This window comes from Schistocerca piceifrons, chromosome X, assembly GCF_021461385.2.
Source record: "Schistocerca piceifrons isolate TAMUIC-IGC-003096 chromosome X, iqSchPice1.1, whole genome shotgun sequence".
NCBI lineage: Eukaryota > Metazoa > Arthropoda > Insecta > Orthoptera > Acrididae > Schistocerca > Schistocerca piceifrons.
Genome location: NC_060149.1, coordinates 780,089,249 through 780,105,971, shown reverse-complemented (window position 1 = coordinate 780,105,971; position 16,723 = coordinate 780,089,249). Strand labels below are relative to the sequence as shown.

General features: G+C 42.9%; 2 protein-coding genes across 2 annotated transcripts in view; one reads left to right on the top strand and one right to left on the bottom strand.

Moving 5' to 3' along the window:
* Positions 1 to 9,792, top strand: part of LOC124722814 (cyclic AMP-responsive element-binding protein 5) — a 157,157-nt gene extending 147,365 nt beyond the window's left edge. The window contains exon 11 of the mRNA XM_047247941.1: positions 5,163 to 9,792. Within this exon, the coding sequence (XP_047103897.1) occupies positions 5,163 to 5,908 (746 nt within the window). The 3' untranslated portion in view covers positions 5,909 to 9,792. The remainder of the gene's footprint in view (positions 1 to 5,162) is intronic.
* A 2,632-nt stretch (positions 9,793 to 12,424) lies between these two features.
* On the bottom strand, positions 12,425 to 12,901 carry LOC124722704 (spidroin-1-like). The gene has a single exon (XM_047247841.1). It carries the CDS (start codon positions 12,899 to 12,901, stop codon positions 12,425 to 12,427), a length of 477 nt encoding a protein of 158 aa, XP_047103797.1.
* Positions 12,902 to 16,723: the final 3,822 nt, after the last annotated feature.

Genomic DNA, 16,723 nt, shown 5'->3' with positions numbered 1-16,723 from the left:
AGGAAATGGATAGGTTAAAGTTAGATATAGTGGGAATTAGTGAAGTTCGGTGGCAGGAGGAACAAGACTTCTGGTCAGGTGACTACAGGGTTATAAACACAAAATCAAATAGGGGTAATGCAGGGGTAGGTTTAATAATGAATTGGAAAATAGACAAATGGGTCAAATGGCTCTGAGCACTATGGGACTCAACTGCTGTGGTCATAAGTCCCCTAGAACTTGGAACTACTTAAACCTAATTAACCTAAGGACATCACACACATCCATGCCCGAGGCAGGATTCGAACCTGCGACCGTAGCGGTCGTGTGGTTCCAGACTGTAGCGCCTTTAACTGCTCGGCCACTCCGGCCGGCGAATTGGAAAATAGGAATGCGGGTAAGCTACTACAAACAGCATAGTGAACGCATTATTGTGGCCAAGATAGATACGAAGCCCACACCTACTACAGTAGTACAAGTTTATATGCCAACTAGCTCTGCAGATGACGAAGAAATTGAAGAAATGTATGATGAAATCAAAGAAATTATTCAGATAGTGAAGGGTGACGAAAATTTAGTAGTCATGGGTGACTGGAATTCGGTAGTAGGAAAAGGGACAGAAGGAAACGTAGTAGGTGAATATGGATTGGGGCTAAGAAATGAAAGAGGAAGCCGCCTGGTAGAATTTTGCACAGAGCACAACTTAATGATAGCTAACACTTGGTTTAAGAATCATGAAAGAAGGTTGTATACATGGAAGAACCCTGGAGATACTGACAGGTTTCAGATAGATTATATAATGGTATGACAGAGATTTAGGAACCAGGTTTTAAATTGTAAGACATTTCCAGGGGCAGATGTGGACTCTGACCACAATCTATTGGTTATGAACTGTAGATTAAAACTGAAGAAACTGCGAAAAGGTGGGAATTTAAGGAGATGGGACCTGGATAAACTGAAAGAACCAGAAGTTGTAGAGAGTTTCAGGGAGAGCATAAGGGAACAATTGACAGGAATGGGGGAAAGAAATACAGTAGAAGAAGAATGGGTAGCTTTGAGGGATGAAGTAGTGAAGGCAGCAGAGGATCAAGTAGGTAAAAAGACGAGGGCTAGTAGAAATCCTTGGGTAACAGAAGAAATATTGAATTTAATTGATGAAAGGAGAAAATATAAAAATGCAGTAAATGAAGCAGGCAAAAAGGAATACAAACGTCTCAAAAATGAGATCGACAGGAAGTGCAAAATGGCTAAGCAGGGATGGCTAGAGGACAAATGTAAGGATGTAGTGGCTTATCTCACTAGGGGTAAGATAGATACTGCCCACAGGAAAATTAAAGAGACCTTTGGAGATAAGAGAAAAACTTGTATGAACATCAAGAGCTCAGATGGAAACCCAGTTCTAAGCAAAGAAGGGAAAGCAGAAAGGTGGAAGGAGTATATAGAGAGTCTATACAAGGGCAGTGTACTTGAGGACAATATTATGGAAATGGAAGAGGATGTAGATGAAGATGAAATGGGAGATATGATACTGCGTGAAGAGTTTGACAGAGCACTGAAAGACCTGAGTCGAAACAAGGCCCCCGGAGTAGACAACATTCCATTAGAACTACTGACAGCCTTGGGAGAGCCAGTCCTGACAAAACTCTACCATCTGGTGAGCAAGATGTATGAAACAGGCGAAATACCCTCAGACTTCAAGAAGAATATAATAATTCCAATCCCAAAGAAAGCAGGTGTTGACAGATGTTAAAATTACCGAACTATCAGTTTAATAAGCCACAGCTGCAAAATACTGACACGAATTCTTTACAGACGAATGGAAAAACTAGTAGAAGCTGACCTCGGGGAAGATCAGTTTGGATTCCGTAGAAATACTGAAACACTTGAGGCAATACTGACCTTACAACCTATCTTAGAAGAAAGATTAAGGAAAGGCAAACCTACGTTTCTAGCATTTGTAGACTTAGAGAAAGCTTTTGACAGTGTTGACTGGAATACTCTCTTTCAAATTCTAAAGGTGGCGGGGGTAAAATACAGGGAGCGAAAGGCTATTTACAATTTGTACAGAAACCAGATGGCAGTTATAAGAGTCGAGGGGCATGAAAGGGAAGCAGTTGTTGGGAAGGGCGTAAGACAGGGTTGCAGCCTCTCCCCGATGTTATTCAATCTGTATATTGAGCAAGCAGTGAAGGAAACAAAAGAAAAATTCGGAGTAGGTATTAAAATCCATGGGGAAGAAATAAAAACTTTGAGGTTCGCCGATGACATTGTAATTCTGTCAGAGACAGCAAAGGACTTGGAAGAGCAGTTGAATGGAATGGATAGCGTCTTGAAAGGAGGATATAAGATGAACATCAACAAAAGCAAAATGAGGATAATGGAATGTAGTCGAATTAAATCGGGTGATGCTGAGGGAATTAGATTAGGAAATGAGACACCTAAAGTAGTAAAGGAGTTTTGCTATTTGGGGAGCAAAATAACTGATGATGGTCGAAGTAGAGAGGATATAAAATGTAGACTGGCAATGGGAAGGAAAGCGTTTCTGATGAAGAGAAATTTGTTAACATCGAGTATAGATTTAAGTGTCAGGAAGTCATTTCTGAAAGTATTTGTATGGAGTGTAGCCATGTATGGAAGTGAAACATGGACGATAAATAGTTTAGACAAGAAGAGAATAGAAGCTTTCGAAATGTGGTGCTACAGAAGAATGCTGAAGATTAGATGGGTAGATCACATAACTAATGAGGAAGTATTGAATAGGATTGGGGAGAAGAGAAGTTTGTGGCACAACTTGACCAGAAGAAGGGATCGGTTGGTAGGACATGTTCTGAGGCATCAAGGGATCACCAATTTAGTATTGGAGGGCAGCGTGGAGGGTAAAAATCGTAGAGGGAGACCAAGAGATGAATACACTAAGCAGATTCAGAAGGATGTAGGTTGCAGTAGGTACTGGGAGATGAAGAAGCTTGCACAGGATAGAGTAGCATGGAGAGCTGCATCAAACCAGTCTCAGGACTGAAGACCACAACAACAACAACATGTTCAGATCCGATATGATAAAGTTGCAACAACTACATACACTACTCATGTGTATACTTTGCACCACACACTGTAGATCGTAAAGATTGGCAGCAGTGATAAAGGGCATAAAGCAAAATTGTAGCACCTGATCTTTCTTTCAAATTTACATTTTACACAATGTACAGAAATTCAATGGACTGACTTCTAATAAAATTGTAATGTTAAATGGGGAAGTAAACTCATTTTTTGACACCTGTTTCTCTAATCAAGCCTAAAATAACCCTTTAAAGGTAGTGGACATATGAAGTGCGGCTCATAAGAAAAGCATTTAACAGTAACAGCAATGGTGACAAACTATGTCATTAAGCAGATGTCTGCGTTTATGCTTATGATTTAAACGCTGCTGTGCTATTTTTGGTTTACATGTTCATCAATTTTTGCTTTTTTCTGGGTGAGCACAAAGGATCATCTCCCAAAAATGCGTGTTTTGAACATATGATTTGTAGTCATAGCATGTTGTAAAACAGCTAGATTACGTTGTATCCATATACCAATTTCAATTTTTTGATAAGTTTTTCCTTGCTGTTACACATCTGTGATTTTTTAAGAACTTATGAAATTCATTACCACAAATTATTATATAAAAATTTTATTATACATTTAATTTTCTTTGCTTGGACAGATTTTATACGAAGTATTGAAGAAGATTGCGATTTTTAATCATTATGCCAATTACATGTGTTTCTGCTCACATTTTGGGGTGTTTTAATGTTTTGCTTAATTCTGCATTTTCCTCAGTCTTGCGTTTTTTAAGTCTAGACAGCACAAAAATGTAAAATAGATGTTTCACTGCAGTGGGCAACAAATGCCACCTGTGATGGATACACCCCTGAGAAGCAATTCATAATACACAATGCCCCCTTTCTGCCACCAGATGTGTATCATTATTGTTTATGAATGCACATTGCCCCCTTTTTTTCTATTTTCCTTTCACTGGGATATCATAAACTCAGAATGTGCTTGCATCAGATTCTTTCAGCAGAAAAAATGAGATTTAAAAAATTAAGAAAAGACCCGTCGTCATATTTCTTAACTTTTTATTTACACTATGCATCATTAGCCACAAGGCTGCAAGCAGATACTGCCATTGAATGGCTCAAGTGAAGGATACCATTTCTTACAAATACTGCACCATACCACACAGTATTGCTAATTTGTACAGAGGGCTGCATATGGGACTCTTGATTGGACCCAAATTTTTGTCATCTTAAGGGAACAGTTCAGATTTAGTCAGTGTGACAGCTGGCCAGCAGCTAGGTTTTCTGTCAAGGAATAACTTTCAGTAGGGAAAAAACTGTGAGAGCTATTTGATGTATCAGGCCTGTAGCCAGATGTAGTCAACTTCTTTCACTTATTTTTCTGATAGGTACACAGCTGAAATGTTTGTACAAAAATCAATTAAATCCCACTTTAGTCTCAAAATCTATGATTATTCAGTTATCTGGGAAAGCAGTTAAGTTCAGCCTTGGGAAATTTATATTTATTTGCCCTGTGGAGGCCATATTATTAGGTGGATGTAACACTGCTCTGACTTTCTACGAAAAGCCATTGTCCCATATTGCCTTGCATTTGTTGACCTTACATTCACTAAAGCGCACTCCTTGGAGGCAGGAGAGAGAGAGAGAGAGAGAGAGAGAGAGAGAGAGAGAGAGAGAGAGAGAGAGAGAGAGAGATACGGAATCGTTTTCAGTTATCTAGATTTGTGAATGCCTTATTTATTTATTTATTCTTAAAATTCTGTTTTATTTATTTATATGTATTTCAGGAATATTCCCAAAGTTCCCTATTGCTTTAAGTATGTACCCTAATTTGACAGGGTACAGCTCACGGTATGCTTCATCCTGTTTTCTTTTTTACACCCACTCTTTGTATCAATGAAACTGTAACACACACTTAAACCCTGGGTTTCAGTATAAATATGTAACATTAATAACTACTTTTACTTTAAAGTATGTGTCATATCTGATAGTGGTCTTTCCCGTACAACTGAATTGTGGAGAGCCCTGTGATGATTAAATCGATTAATCAGCGCTTGATCTTGGAAGGTTCAAACACATATTTAATAAATTCTTTTAAGTTACAGACACTTTTTCTCATTGCAGATGCCCATGTAACAGCAGTGGAAGCTGATTCGACTAATACCACAACTGTTCATCAGACAACTGCAGTCTCACGAATAAGCATATCACACCAACCTGCAACAAATAAGCCTATAGTTGCTACAAAAATTTTGCTTTCACCACCCAGCAATGAACCCAGGCATATAATATTATTAAATAGACCCCCTGTGAAACGAAATGTGGGCAATGCTACACCACCTATCAAGAAAAAGGTATGTGGAGGAGCTGTTAAACAAATTGTTAGTGGCACTAATAATCAAGTACTACAGCAGGCATACCTCATCTCATCAACAAGTGCAGATGCAGTACAAGTTGCACAGGGTAACATAGGCAATGAGTCTCTTGTACCTGCCATTTCAGTAGCAAATGTGCCCACTGTTCCTGAAATTATACCTGCAGTGCTGAAAGATTCAACTGTACCAAGTACAGACTGTAATTTAGAACTAAGTGAAACAAATCAGCAGCTTGTTTCTCTGTCATTAATCAGTCAATCGGAAGGACATTTCCCAACTCTTGTAGTGCCTGGTGTTGCTCTAAAGTCAACATGTGATGCAGTGTGTGATACAGGATTAAACAGCAGTCAAGTAGTAGAACATATGATTGATATTGATCCAAGTATGGTGAGTGTTGAAACTCATCAAGAGCCCAACAGTAGTGTTGAAAGAGACCATTCAGAAGATAGTGACATTGAAGTGGTGTATGACTCTTCATCAAAGGATGTAAGCTGAAATTGTTTTGTTGCTTGTTAATTGTTTGATAAGCACAGCACTGAATTGAATTCAGGACTGCACTTAACATTTTGTTAAAAATGTATATAAACACAGGAAAAATTATTACTCTCTACAGTACCCCATTCCAGTTTAACTATGAAATATATTAAACACAATGAAGTGCAGTGACTGTTTGGATTGTGGCTTCAATTTATTACATGTGACCTTTTTGTTTTTGCTGTAAAGAGCTAATTGTGAGAATCATATGCACTGATGAGCCAAAACATAGTGGCCACCTCCATAATAGCTTTTTTGCCCAAATTTCAGATGAAATACATAACTGATTCTGCATATAAGGGACCTGACAGTTTGTAGGTAAGTTTGTGGGGGTATGTGGCATTAGATGTCTCCACACAGGCCACTGATTTGCGTACCTGGCGATGGCACCTGATAGCAACTCAAATGGATTCCATAGAATTTACATCAGGCAAATTTAGCCACAGACATCCACATGAGTTCACTATAATGCTCCTCAAACCATTGTAGCACAATTCTGGCTCTGAGACATTGACAATTATACTGCTGAAAGACGACGTTACTGTTGTGGAAGACATCAAGCATGAAGGTTTCCATGTGTTTCACCGCATGTTTCAAGCCACCATTCATCTCACTGATGGTGTTTGTAGAGGCAACCACCAACCTAATGTAGCAAAATTGAGATTCATCTAAAGGGCCAACACTTTTCCATTAATCAACCGTCGAATAAGAGTGGTCCCGTGCCCACTGCAGTTGTAATTGACAATGTTGTTGGATCAACATGTGAACACGTAGGGGTTGGCTGCTGCAGAGCTCCATGTTCAACAGTATATGATGAATGGCGTGCTTTGAAACAATTGTGCGTGCACCAGCATTGTTCTCTTTTGGCAGAGATGCTACAGATCACCATCTATCCTACTTTATAGAGCAGACAAAACTCCGAACCCAGCGGCCTGAGAAGAGTTGTTTATGTCAAACCATTTAGCAACAAGTGGTAGTTTCACAGTCCTTCTATCTTTCCATAGATGCTCAGAACAGTGGCACGTGAATGTTCGACCAGCTTCCCCATTTGTGAGATACTCGTTCACAGTCTTTGTGTCATAATAATCTGCCCTTTGTTAAAGTCACTTATCTCAACGCATTTCCCCATTTGCAGCCCATATCTTCGCTAGGGAGATCCCCCCGTCTGTCTCTGCACCTCTAGCACACTATTTTTACCATGTCATGTGCCTGCAATGCCACCAGGCAGCATCCAATGTCATAGTCGGTAGTGGTCACAATGATTTGGCTTAGCAGTGTATATAATTTGAGATTTGAGATTTCCATAATAAGAAAGTTGCTGTGTGAGGAAGATTTGTACCAGGTTGCTGATGTAATGTGTTGGGAGCTATATAAATTTTTGTTATCATGACTATGATTGAGTTGGCTGTGTAAAACAGCCAAATGAGTTTTAGAAGCATTGTATCATTTTTTTACACTCTGACCATATAAAAATTTGATATCTACATGGATGTAGTAAACATATCATGTAACAATTATAGAGCATAAAGAGAGCATGTTTACGAAATAGAAAGTGCAACATAATTTTTTTTTATTATAAAGGATAGAATCATTACAGTTTTTATGTTATTACAATAACTTGCAGTATTGAAACTTGTGGTTAAATTTGATGGTCCATTACATGGAACAGTAATAGTTTTAGAATTTAGATGCTGCTTATAGAAGAACAGGTTGTCAGAGCCACAAGACCTAAAAATGTTAATCAATGTATATAAAGTGACAATTATACAAGAAAATGTCAATTGCTATTCATCAGGACACAAATTATCTCAGACAATTATATCTAGATGTCAATGTATTTAATATTGTCATATAAATTTGGAAAAAAATATTGGATGTAATTATATGGAGTTTTGCCTTATATCTTGCTTATTTAGCATGTCTCAGGGTGTATCATCTGCAACAGTGTTGGCACAATGTATCTGTTCTTCATTGTTGAATATTTTTTTGTGTACATTGAGAGTGTTGACACACACTTTTTCACTTGCTAGTTTTCTTAAATTTTATTATGGTTTCAGTTACCTATGCAAAATAGCATCATTTGCCATAGTAATTATTTAGTTACTTCTTTATCCTGTTCAATGTTTCAACAAATCCTAGGAACACTAGAATGGTATCCGTGAGCACTTTTTTTTTTTAATGCCCAGTCTCATATGTGTGTGTGTGTGTGTGTGTGTGTGAGAGAGAGAGAGAGAGAGAGAGAGAGAGAGAGAGAGAGAGAGAGAGAGAGAGAGAGAGAGTAGCATTTTAGCATTTCAATTAGGGCTGCTTTCAATCTTAAAACTATGTGCAGCATAGTCAGCAGAATTTGCAGTACAGAATGTGCAAAGTAAAACTGGCCTGGAAAATATTTACAAAAATCTGATGTGGGATTGACTGTTGTTAATAAACATCACAAAAGATGCTGGAATTGGCCACCATCAACATTGATGCAATGCTGTTCTCAATTTATCAAACTGTGAGACCCATGTAACAGCTCTGCCTGAGGTGTATCAGCAATAATATTTTCAGTGTTGTGCTATAACTCTTCCAGTGTGTGAGACTTATTTAAGTACACCTTACCCCTGAGTTGGCCCCACAGGTAAAAACCATAGGAAGAGATCAGGTGATTAAGATGACTAGGAGATTGCACTGCTTTTGCTGATTGTACTCTCATCACCAAACCCCTCATGCACTCGTGACAAGATTGTAGAAGTAGTGTGTGCTGTTGTTCTGTTTTGGTGCAAATATCCATACAGTTGTTCATCATCTGCAAGTTGATATGGATTCAACAGTTTCTGGACATACCAGTTAGCATTAACAGTTTGGTGAAAGAATCTTGTTACAATTTGGACCCAAGTCGTCATACACCAAACACCAATCCTGAGATAAAGCAATAGCTCTTCAAAGTACTGATTAGGATTTTTGGGTGCATAATGCTGCATGTTCTGTGAGATCACATACCTTGAAATGCTGAAGCAGTCCTCATCACTCAAATATAATGACACAGTGAAATACTCAGGATAGAGCATGGAGGAGATGCATATGCACACATGTGACAGTAACTGATTGGTGCATCAAAATCACAGTTTCCAGCATTTTCTGTGATGGACAGTTCTCTTGTACAGTAACAAGGGTTAATTCAGTCTTATAAATATTTTCTTTGCTAGTTTTATTTGGCTCACCTTGTATAATCGAGGCTATTGCTGTTATGTTCTTACTGCATCAGAAAACAGTATTCAGTTTTTATGTTTCCACAGAAATATGACTGTAAAATGAATTGCAAAAATTAGGTGCTTCAAACCTTTGTGCTCCATAGATTTTAACGACCCATATTCTCAGAATGTCTGATGACACTGCGTGAAGGCTAGAGTATTTTCTTTCTGTATGTGAAACGTTGTAAGATTGCAGTGCTGGCTCTAATCCAGGGGAACAGCAACTGTAGAGAATTAGACTGTAAAATGAGCTTCATGCCTCAAAGTTAATAGTGTGGTCAAGGTTAGCTATTGCTGACATTGAAGGAATAAAATTTTTGTGATATATTTAAAGAGAAATAATGTTCCACTGTTAGAATGTTGTTTATGTATTTTCATGAATTGTTCACACAGTGATTTCTGTGCTTGTTTACGTATTTGTTGTGAAAGTATTGCTTAGCAAACAACCAGCAATGATTTTGTTAATTTGTTTTACTAAATGATTTTGTTTTTATTTATGAATTTCTGTATATCTTATACATGTTTATATTGTTGATAAATATTTTTATTGCTGATAAATGATAATTTGTTTTGCAGACTGAATTCTGTGTGTGTGTGCGTGTGTGTGTGTGTGTGTGTGTGTGTGTTTTGCTTCCTCTACAGTGACAAATGTGTATGTTTAAAAAAGAAAATAAATCAATCAGTCTCTGGCTTAACACACATAAGAATATCAGAAGTCTGACCATTAAGATAGCATCATTATTTGTAGATATCATTTGGAGGTATAAAGAAGAGCTGAAAAGTCAAAGCTTGTTGCGTACTCTGGAAATGAGCATTGGAGGAGCATGCAGAAATCTTGTATTGCGTTCCTGGGCAGTGTTCTTGTGAAATTGGTTTACCATAGCATACCTATAATCTTCTGTAAGTGTCAAGTGCGCCTCACACTTCAGTTGGCCCTACAGGCAAAAATCGTAGATAGAGATCAGACAATCAACATGGCAGTGTTAGGTTGATGACTGTAATGAGTGCTTGTACAGTCTTGTGCTTCTGTTATGAATGAAGGGAAGGGAGAGGATGAAACTCAGTATGAGCACATAGATTCCTGCTCTCAAACAGCACCAAGGAAGCCACCAGTTTTAGCAGTTCAGCTACTCAATAAGGCCAAAAATAGCCACTGCCTCCCTCCCTCCACCATTCCCTTCCTCAATCATTCTCTCCCTCCCTCACACCTCTTTCACTCACACCTTCTCTGTCATTCACTCCTTCCTACACCCTTCCACTCTTTCCTTTTGCCTTGCTCCCTGTTTTCTTTCCTATCTCCCTCATTCACTTCCTCCTGCTTACTTCCTCCCTCTAACCTACTCACTGCTTCGTCTTTGCCCTCATCCTCCCCAACTCAATCCCCTCACCCACACAGCTCCTCTCCCTCACTCACTCGCTCACTCCCACTATTTGTTACTCATTCACCCACTTCTACCTGCCATTCCTCCCTCCATCCCCAATTCACATCCTTCCTCTTATGCATACACTGATGCTCTCTCCTCCCAACACCCTGCCTATCAATCCCCCAGCCCCCCCCCTTTCCACAACCTCCCTGCTGCTCTTTCATAGCCATAGCGAACCTCCACCTTCCTCTTTCCGACTGCCTCTCCCCTTGTGACACCCCGTCACACCCACTCTCCATTACTCCTGGTAACTCCCTGTCTCTCCCCTGAACCCCCTTGCTCCCTGTCACTCCCTTGCTCCTCCTCTCTCCCCATCACCATCGTGCTCCCCGCCACCCCCTCGCTCCCCGCCACCCCCCTCGCTCCCCGCCACACCCTCCCTCCCCGCCACCCCCTCGCTCCCCGCCACCCCCTCGCTCCCCACCACCCCCTCGCTCCTCGCCACCCCATCACTCTCACTGTGGCTCAATCACTAGCCCATCACCCCTCGCTCGCTCACTCAACTGCCACTACTTGCTCGTTCACTCGGCTGCCACACTCGCTTGGCCACCAACATGCTCACTCACTCACTCACCTGCCACTGCTACGTAGTCACATGCCACAGCCACCACTGGGCCACTAGGTGGCTCATTCACATGCCGCCGACAGTCACTTGCTGACTTGCCCGCCGCCTATGCTCACTCACCGCTGCCGCTCACTTGCTGAATCGCCTGACCCTGACACTCGCTGGCATGCCGGCTGTGTGATCAGTGGCATGCCAGCCACTTGGTCGGTGGCATGCTGGCCGCTTGCTCGCCACTCGCTCGCTGGGTCGCCAGCCACTTGCTCACTGTCCCATTCGCTGCTGCATCGCGCTTGCCCAGCGCCAACACTCACTTGCCTGTTGCTGGTTCACCTGCTGCTGCAAAATGCTTGCCAGTTCGCCCACTGCAGCAAATCACTTGCTGCCATGCCCATCGCTGCCTAATGATAGCTGGGTTGCCTGCCGCTGCACCTTACTTGGTGACCCACCTTGCACTTGCTTGCTTACTTGCCTCTCACAGATCGCTTGCTTGCCCACTGCCACTCTCTCACTCACTCACTCACTCACTCACTCACTCACTGACTCTCCCTTCACCTCTTACTCACCACAACACTCACTCACAATGCCCCCCTCACCCCCTGTCCCCCTCTGATTGCCATTGCCCTCATTGCTCACAGCCACCCTCCATGCCCTGCCGCTCTCCACTCACTGTCATTATGCTCTTGCTGTTGCCCCCACTAACAGTCACCGCCAACTAAATGCCACCCCAGCACACTGGCACCAACTCACTCATCACACTACCCTCCTCCCACTCACTGCCACCCTGCCCTCACAAGTACACTACACTCATACTCTTTCGCCATCACCCCCCCCCCCCTCCCACGACTGCCAGTGCCCTCACTAACTGTACCACCCTTATTCACTGCTACTGCCCTCACTCACTACCAACCATCACCACCACCACTACTTCACTGCCACCACCCTGTCACTGACACCTCTTACTCAGGGCCACATGCCATCCAATCATCGCCACCCTGTTCCCACACTCTCTGCAACCAACTTCCTTCACTCACTGATGCACCCCCTTCCACCAGTCACCACTGCACACTCTCTCCACTCACTGCCACCCGACTTTCCCACTTACCACCACACAATCCCCTTACCCAGTGGCATACAACATCAACACTCCCCCCACACATACCTACCCTCACAGTCGCCCTTCACTGATCACCACCCTACCTCTGACAGCCATCCCAAACACATCACTAAACCTACACTCACTGCCACTTCCTCTTGCTCAGGGCCACCTCGCCCCACTGACTCTACCAACCACGCCTTCCTCAGTTACTGCCCCAGCACCTATTAACTGCCACCCCCACTTCTGCCACTCCCACTCACTGCCAGGCCCCACCCAATGCCACACCCTCTGCCACCCTGCACTCGCCGCTGCCCTGCCCCGCACTCGCCGCCGCCCCGCACTCGCCACCGCCCCGCACTCGCCACCGCCCAGCACTCGCCGCCGCCCCCCCCCTTCCCCCCCCCTGCCACGCCCCGCCCCGCCCTGCCCCGCACTCGCCGCCGCCCCGCCGCGCACTCGCCGCCGCCCCGCCCTGCACTCGCCGCCGCCCCGCCCTGCACTCGCCCCCGTTGCCCCGCTCCGCACTCGCCCCAGTCGCCCCGCCCCGCACTCGCCGCCCCGCCCCGCACTCGCCGCCCCGCACTCAGCCCCGCCCCGCACTCGGCCGCCACCGCCCCGTTCTGCACTCGCCGCCATCCGGACTCGCCCCCCGCCCGAACTTGCCCACACCCTCCCCCCCTTGCTGCCACCACAACAATTACCACTATATCCACAGCCTCCCTATACTCACATCCTCCCTACACTCACATCCTCCCTACACTCACTGACACTCCTCTCCCCCACCTTACTGGTCCCCACACACATTGCCAACCATTCACTGCCTAGTAGTCTGCTCCCACTCACTGCCACTTCCACCCTCACCCAATGTAACCCACCTCCAATCAATGTTACCTTCCTGTTCCACTCCCAGCCACCCATTCCTCATTCACTACCATCTTCCCCTCACACACCACCACCTCTCCCTCAATCACTGCCACACACCTCACAACCCTGCATCCCTCATGACACCCTCCCCACCTCACTGACTTCACCCCTTCATGATTCCCGTCTCCCTTCACTGACCTTCCCCCTCAAGGCCCTGCTCCCCTCAGGGCCCCCATCCCCTTCACAACCCCCATTCCCATTATGATCCCCACCCTCCTCACTACCCAACCCTCAATGCCCAAATCCCTTCATGAACCGCCCTGCCCCACCACGAACCCAAACCTGACACGTCCTGCCACTACTCCTGCAATGACCCCCGCCATCCCCCACTACCCCCGCCCTCCCCCTCTAAGTTGCTGACAATGTGTGTTACTTCATTTTCCCAACAGCCACAAGGTTTTTCCAGTTTTTTAAACTGCATATAATTCATGTCTCTAATGCACAGTATTGAGTGCTGATGGCAACAGCTACAAGTATAGAGATGATTTGACATACTTAAAAATGTGGCATTTTATTGCATTAGAATGCTAAACAGAAAGTACTGTAATCAAACTGATGCATTGGTTGTGCAGTATGAAGTGTCAGTACCAGATTTGCACTAACAAGATGTAAAGTTTCAGCAGAAAATAAAAGAAATTTCAGTGGGGTGAAAAACCTTTCTGAATACATATACTCTGTAGCCAAAGTGTCTGCAGACACTAAAGAAACCAATGCAGGTGGTGTCATGCTAAACATCTTGGGATATGTATGTGCAAGTACAATGAAAACCTGTTTTCTGTCGTCATGAGTCAGTGGAGGAAAATGAGTCTGAATGGGGCAGAATTTAAAAGCTTGCTAGTGTCGACATTGTGAATTACTCAGAGGTCCAGTGTCCGTGTCACCATTGTTTGAAATGTTGTTATAAATCAAACCCTATCAGCATTATGATGACCCTAAAAAATTAACTGATAGCTCAGCTCAGATACAGAGCTCGAGGATGAGATGAAGTATTGTGCTTACTCTGTACTAGATCAATTTACCATAAAGCACAGCTGCAATCAGGAATGAGAAAAAACTGAAACACACTTACTTTTGAGTGAATAAGAATATTGTGGAAAGCCTTTCCCAAGAATTAAATCTTGTACACTGTTAGTTATATGATAGAATATTTAGAATGAACTGCCATAGGTATCTATGTGCTAAGAGTCTTTAGAGGATGAAGTTAAATATTGTGTAGTGTATATCTTGGATTCCAAAGACAATGCTCTTAGGGATTGCAATAAGAAATGAGAAAACTGAATTTTGCTGTAGAGAGGGTAGAAGAGGGGGACCTATCCCGAAAACATTATTCTATTTCTACAATAGCCTTCAAGTGTTTTGACTGGTTTAAGACATGCCGAGCACTATATGGGTTCAAATGAAACGATTTCCCTTATCTACCATTAAGCAAGTCAGCTACATCACTCCATTAGCGGTTTGAACTGAAAATTTATTTAAATAACACGATGTTTGATAAAGCCCAGGAACATAATTTACTTTTCATCCACACGCTGGGGGTTCTAGGTGAGGCGACTATCTGAAACTATTGTCTATTACTTCCACAACAAGTTCTCAATATGCTGCAGACTAAATTAAGTTGTCAGACTATTTAATAAATTGTAACCATTGCCTCAGTTGGTAGTCACATTACCACTGAGCTAGAGTGATACTGCTGTGCCCTGTGCTCTGTTTGTCATAGTGATGGCTTATATAGATATTTTACGACGTAAAAGCCAAGATTAGTTGTATTATCTCTGTGGAACGAATTTTCTTGGACTCATTATCATAAATTTGATAACCCAATATCACACCTTACAAGAAAACCGTTCGGATGATTTAATTAAAACGAACTAAAATATCAAGAGAATTTAGCAGGATAATTCTGTGTGAAGCCTGGAAATAATTCCTGACGAGCTGGTAAACATACGAGGGCTATCCACAAAGCACAGTACGTTTTCGTTTGTGTCCGTTAGGGGCGGGGCTAGCGTGGCCATCTTGGTGTCATGGCATTCCGCCGCTCAGTCGGCATCCTGCCGTGCTAGTGAGAGGTTCGTGCTGTACTCCGTTGAGTTGCTGCAACAGTTTGAAATGTCAGCGTTAATTGAAAATGCCGCGAAGTGCGTGCTGTAATAAGGTTTCTGACTGCAAAAAACTGTACACCGATAGAAATCTATCGGCAGCTTTGTGAAGTGTATGTGGACAACATAATCACTGAAGGTGGAGTGCGTCAATGGGTCATAAAATTTAAAAATGGCCGAACTAAAGTTCACGACGAAGAGCGAAGTGGAAGACCCAGCATAGTGACTGCCGAACTTGTCGAAAAAGTCGATGCCGCGGTCCGTGAAAACCGTAAGTTCACAATAGCTGAACACACTATGAGTTTTCCACAAATTTCACGAAGTTTGTTGCACGAAATCATTACCTAAAAGCTTGGTTACCACAAGTTTTGTGCAAGATGGACAGCAAAAATCTTGACAGAGATTCACAAAAATCAGCGAATGGCTGCAGCGTTAACGTTTTTGGACGCTTACGAAAAAGATGGCGACTCATTACTCGATCGCATCATTACTGGTGACGAAGCATGGGTTAAGCTTGTGAACTGCGAGACAAAATTGCAGTCAATGCAGTGGGAGCACACAAATTCCCCCCAAAAACCTAAGAAATGCATGCAGACAATGTCGGCAAGGAAGGTGATGGCGACTGTCTTTTGGGACAGAAAATGTGTGATTTTTGTGGATTTCCTGGAAAGAGGCACTACAATAAACTCTCAAAGTTATTGCCAAACTCTGCACAACCTCAGAAGAGCGATACACAACAAGCACAGGAGAAAGTTGGGCTCAAAGATCTTGCTGATTCACGACAACACCCAGGCCCACACGGCAAATGCCAGTCGTGAAGTCCTCGAATCTTTTAAGTGGGAGTTGTTTCCTCATCCGCCGTACAGTCCCGACCTGGCACCGAGCGACTTCCACTTAGTCCCAGCAATGAAGAAGTGGTTGGCTATGCAGTGTTTTGATGACGACGCACAGCTTCAAGAAGAGGTAACCACATGGTTGAAGGCGCAGGCGGCCGAATTTTACGACGAAGGAATTTCCAAGCTCGTCCATCGCTACGATAAGTGCCTTAATTTAAATGGCAACTATGCAGAAAACTAGTATTTAAGTGTGGCTTTCATCTGTATATAATAAAAAAAATTTCCGATACTTTATTTATTTTTAATTCCAAAACGTAATGTACTTTGTGGATAGCCCTTGTATTATGCGATGGTGCCAAGTATACTGGTCACAGCAATAACATATTTGCACAGCCGATAGTTTCCCTTAGTGGACTATATATAGCTTGTATCTTGAAGGAGCTATGCCAAGTTGACCCAGGGCTAAAATATCAAAAGTATAAGCCAATGACATTTACTCTCATTTCTATAGCTGGGCCTAGGGGCTAGAGTGTAGATACTAATAATGCTCAGATGCACCAACTGCAAGCTCAAAATCATTAATCAATATCTTTCACAGTTGT

What these genes read in the sequence shown, in the direction of transcription:
- LOC124722704 (XM_047247841.1), bottom strand. Translation starts at nt 12,901, where the DNA reads ATGGCGGCGAGTGCAGAACGGGGCGGTGGCGGCCGAGTGCGGGGCGGG.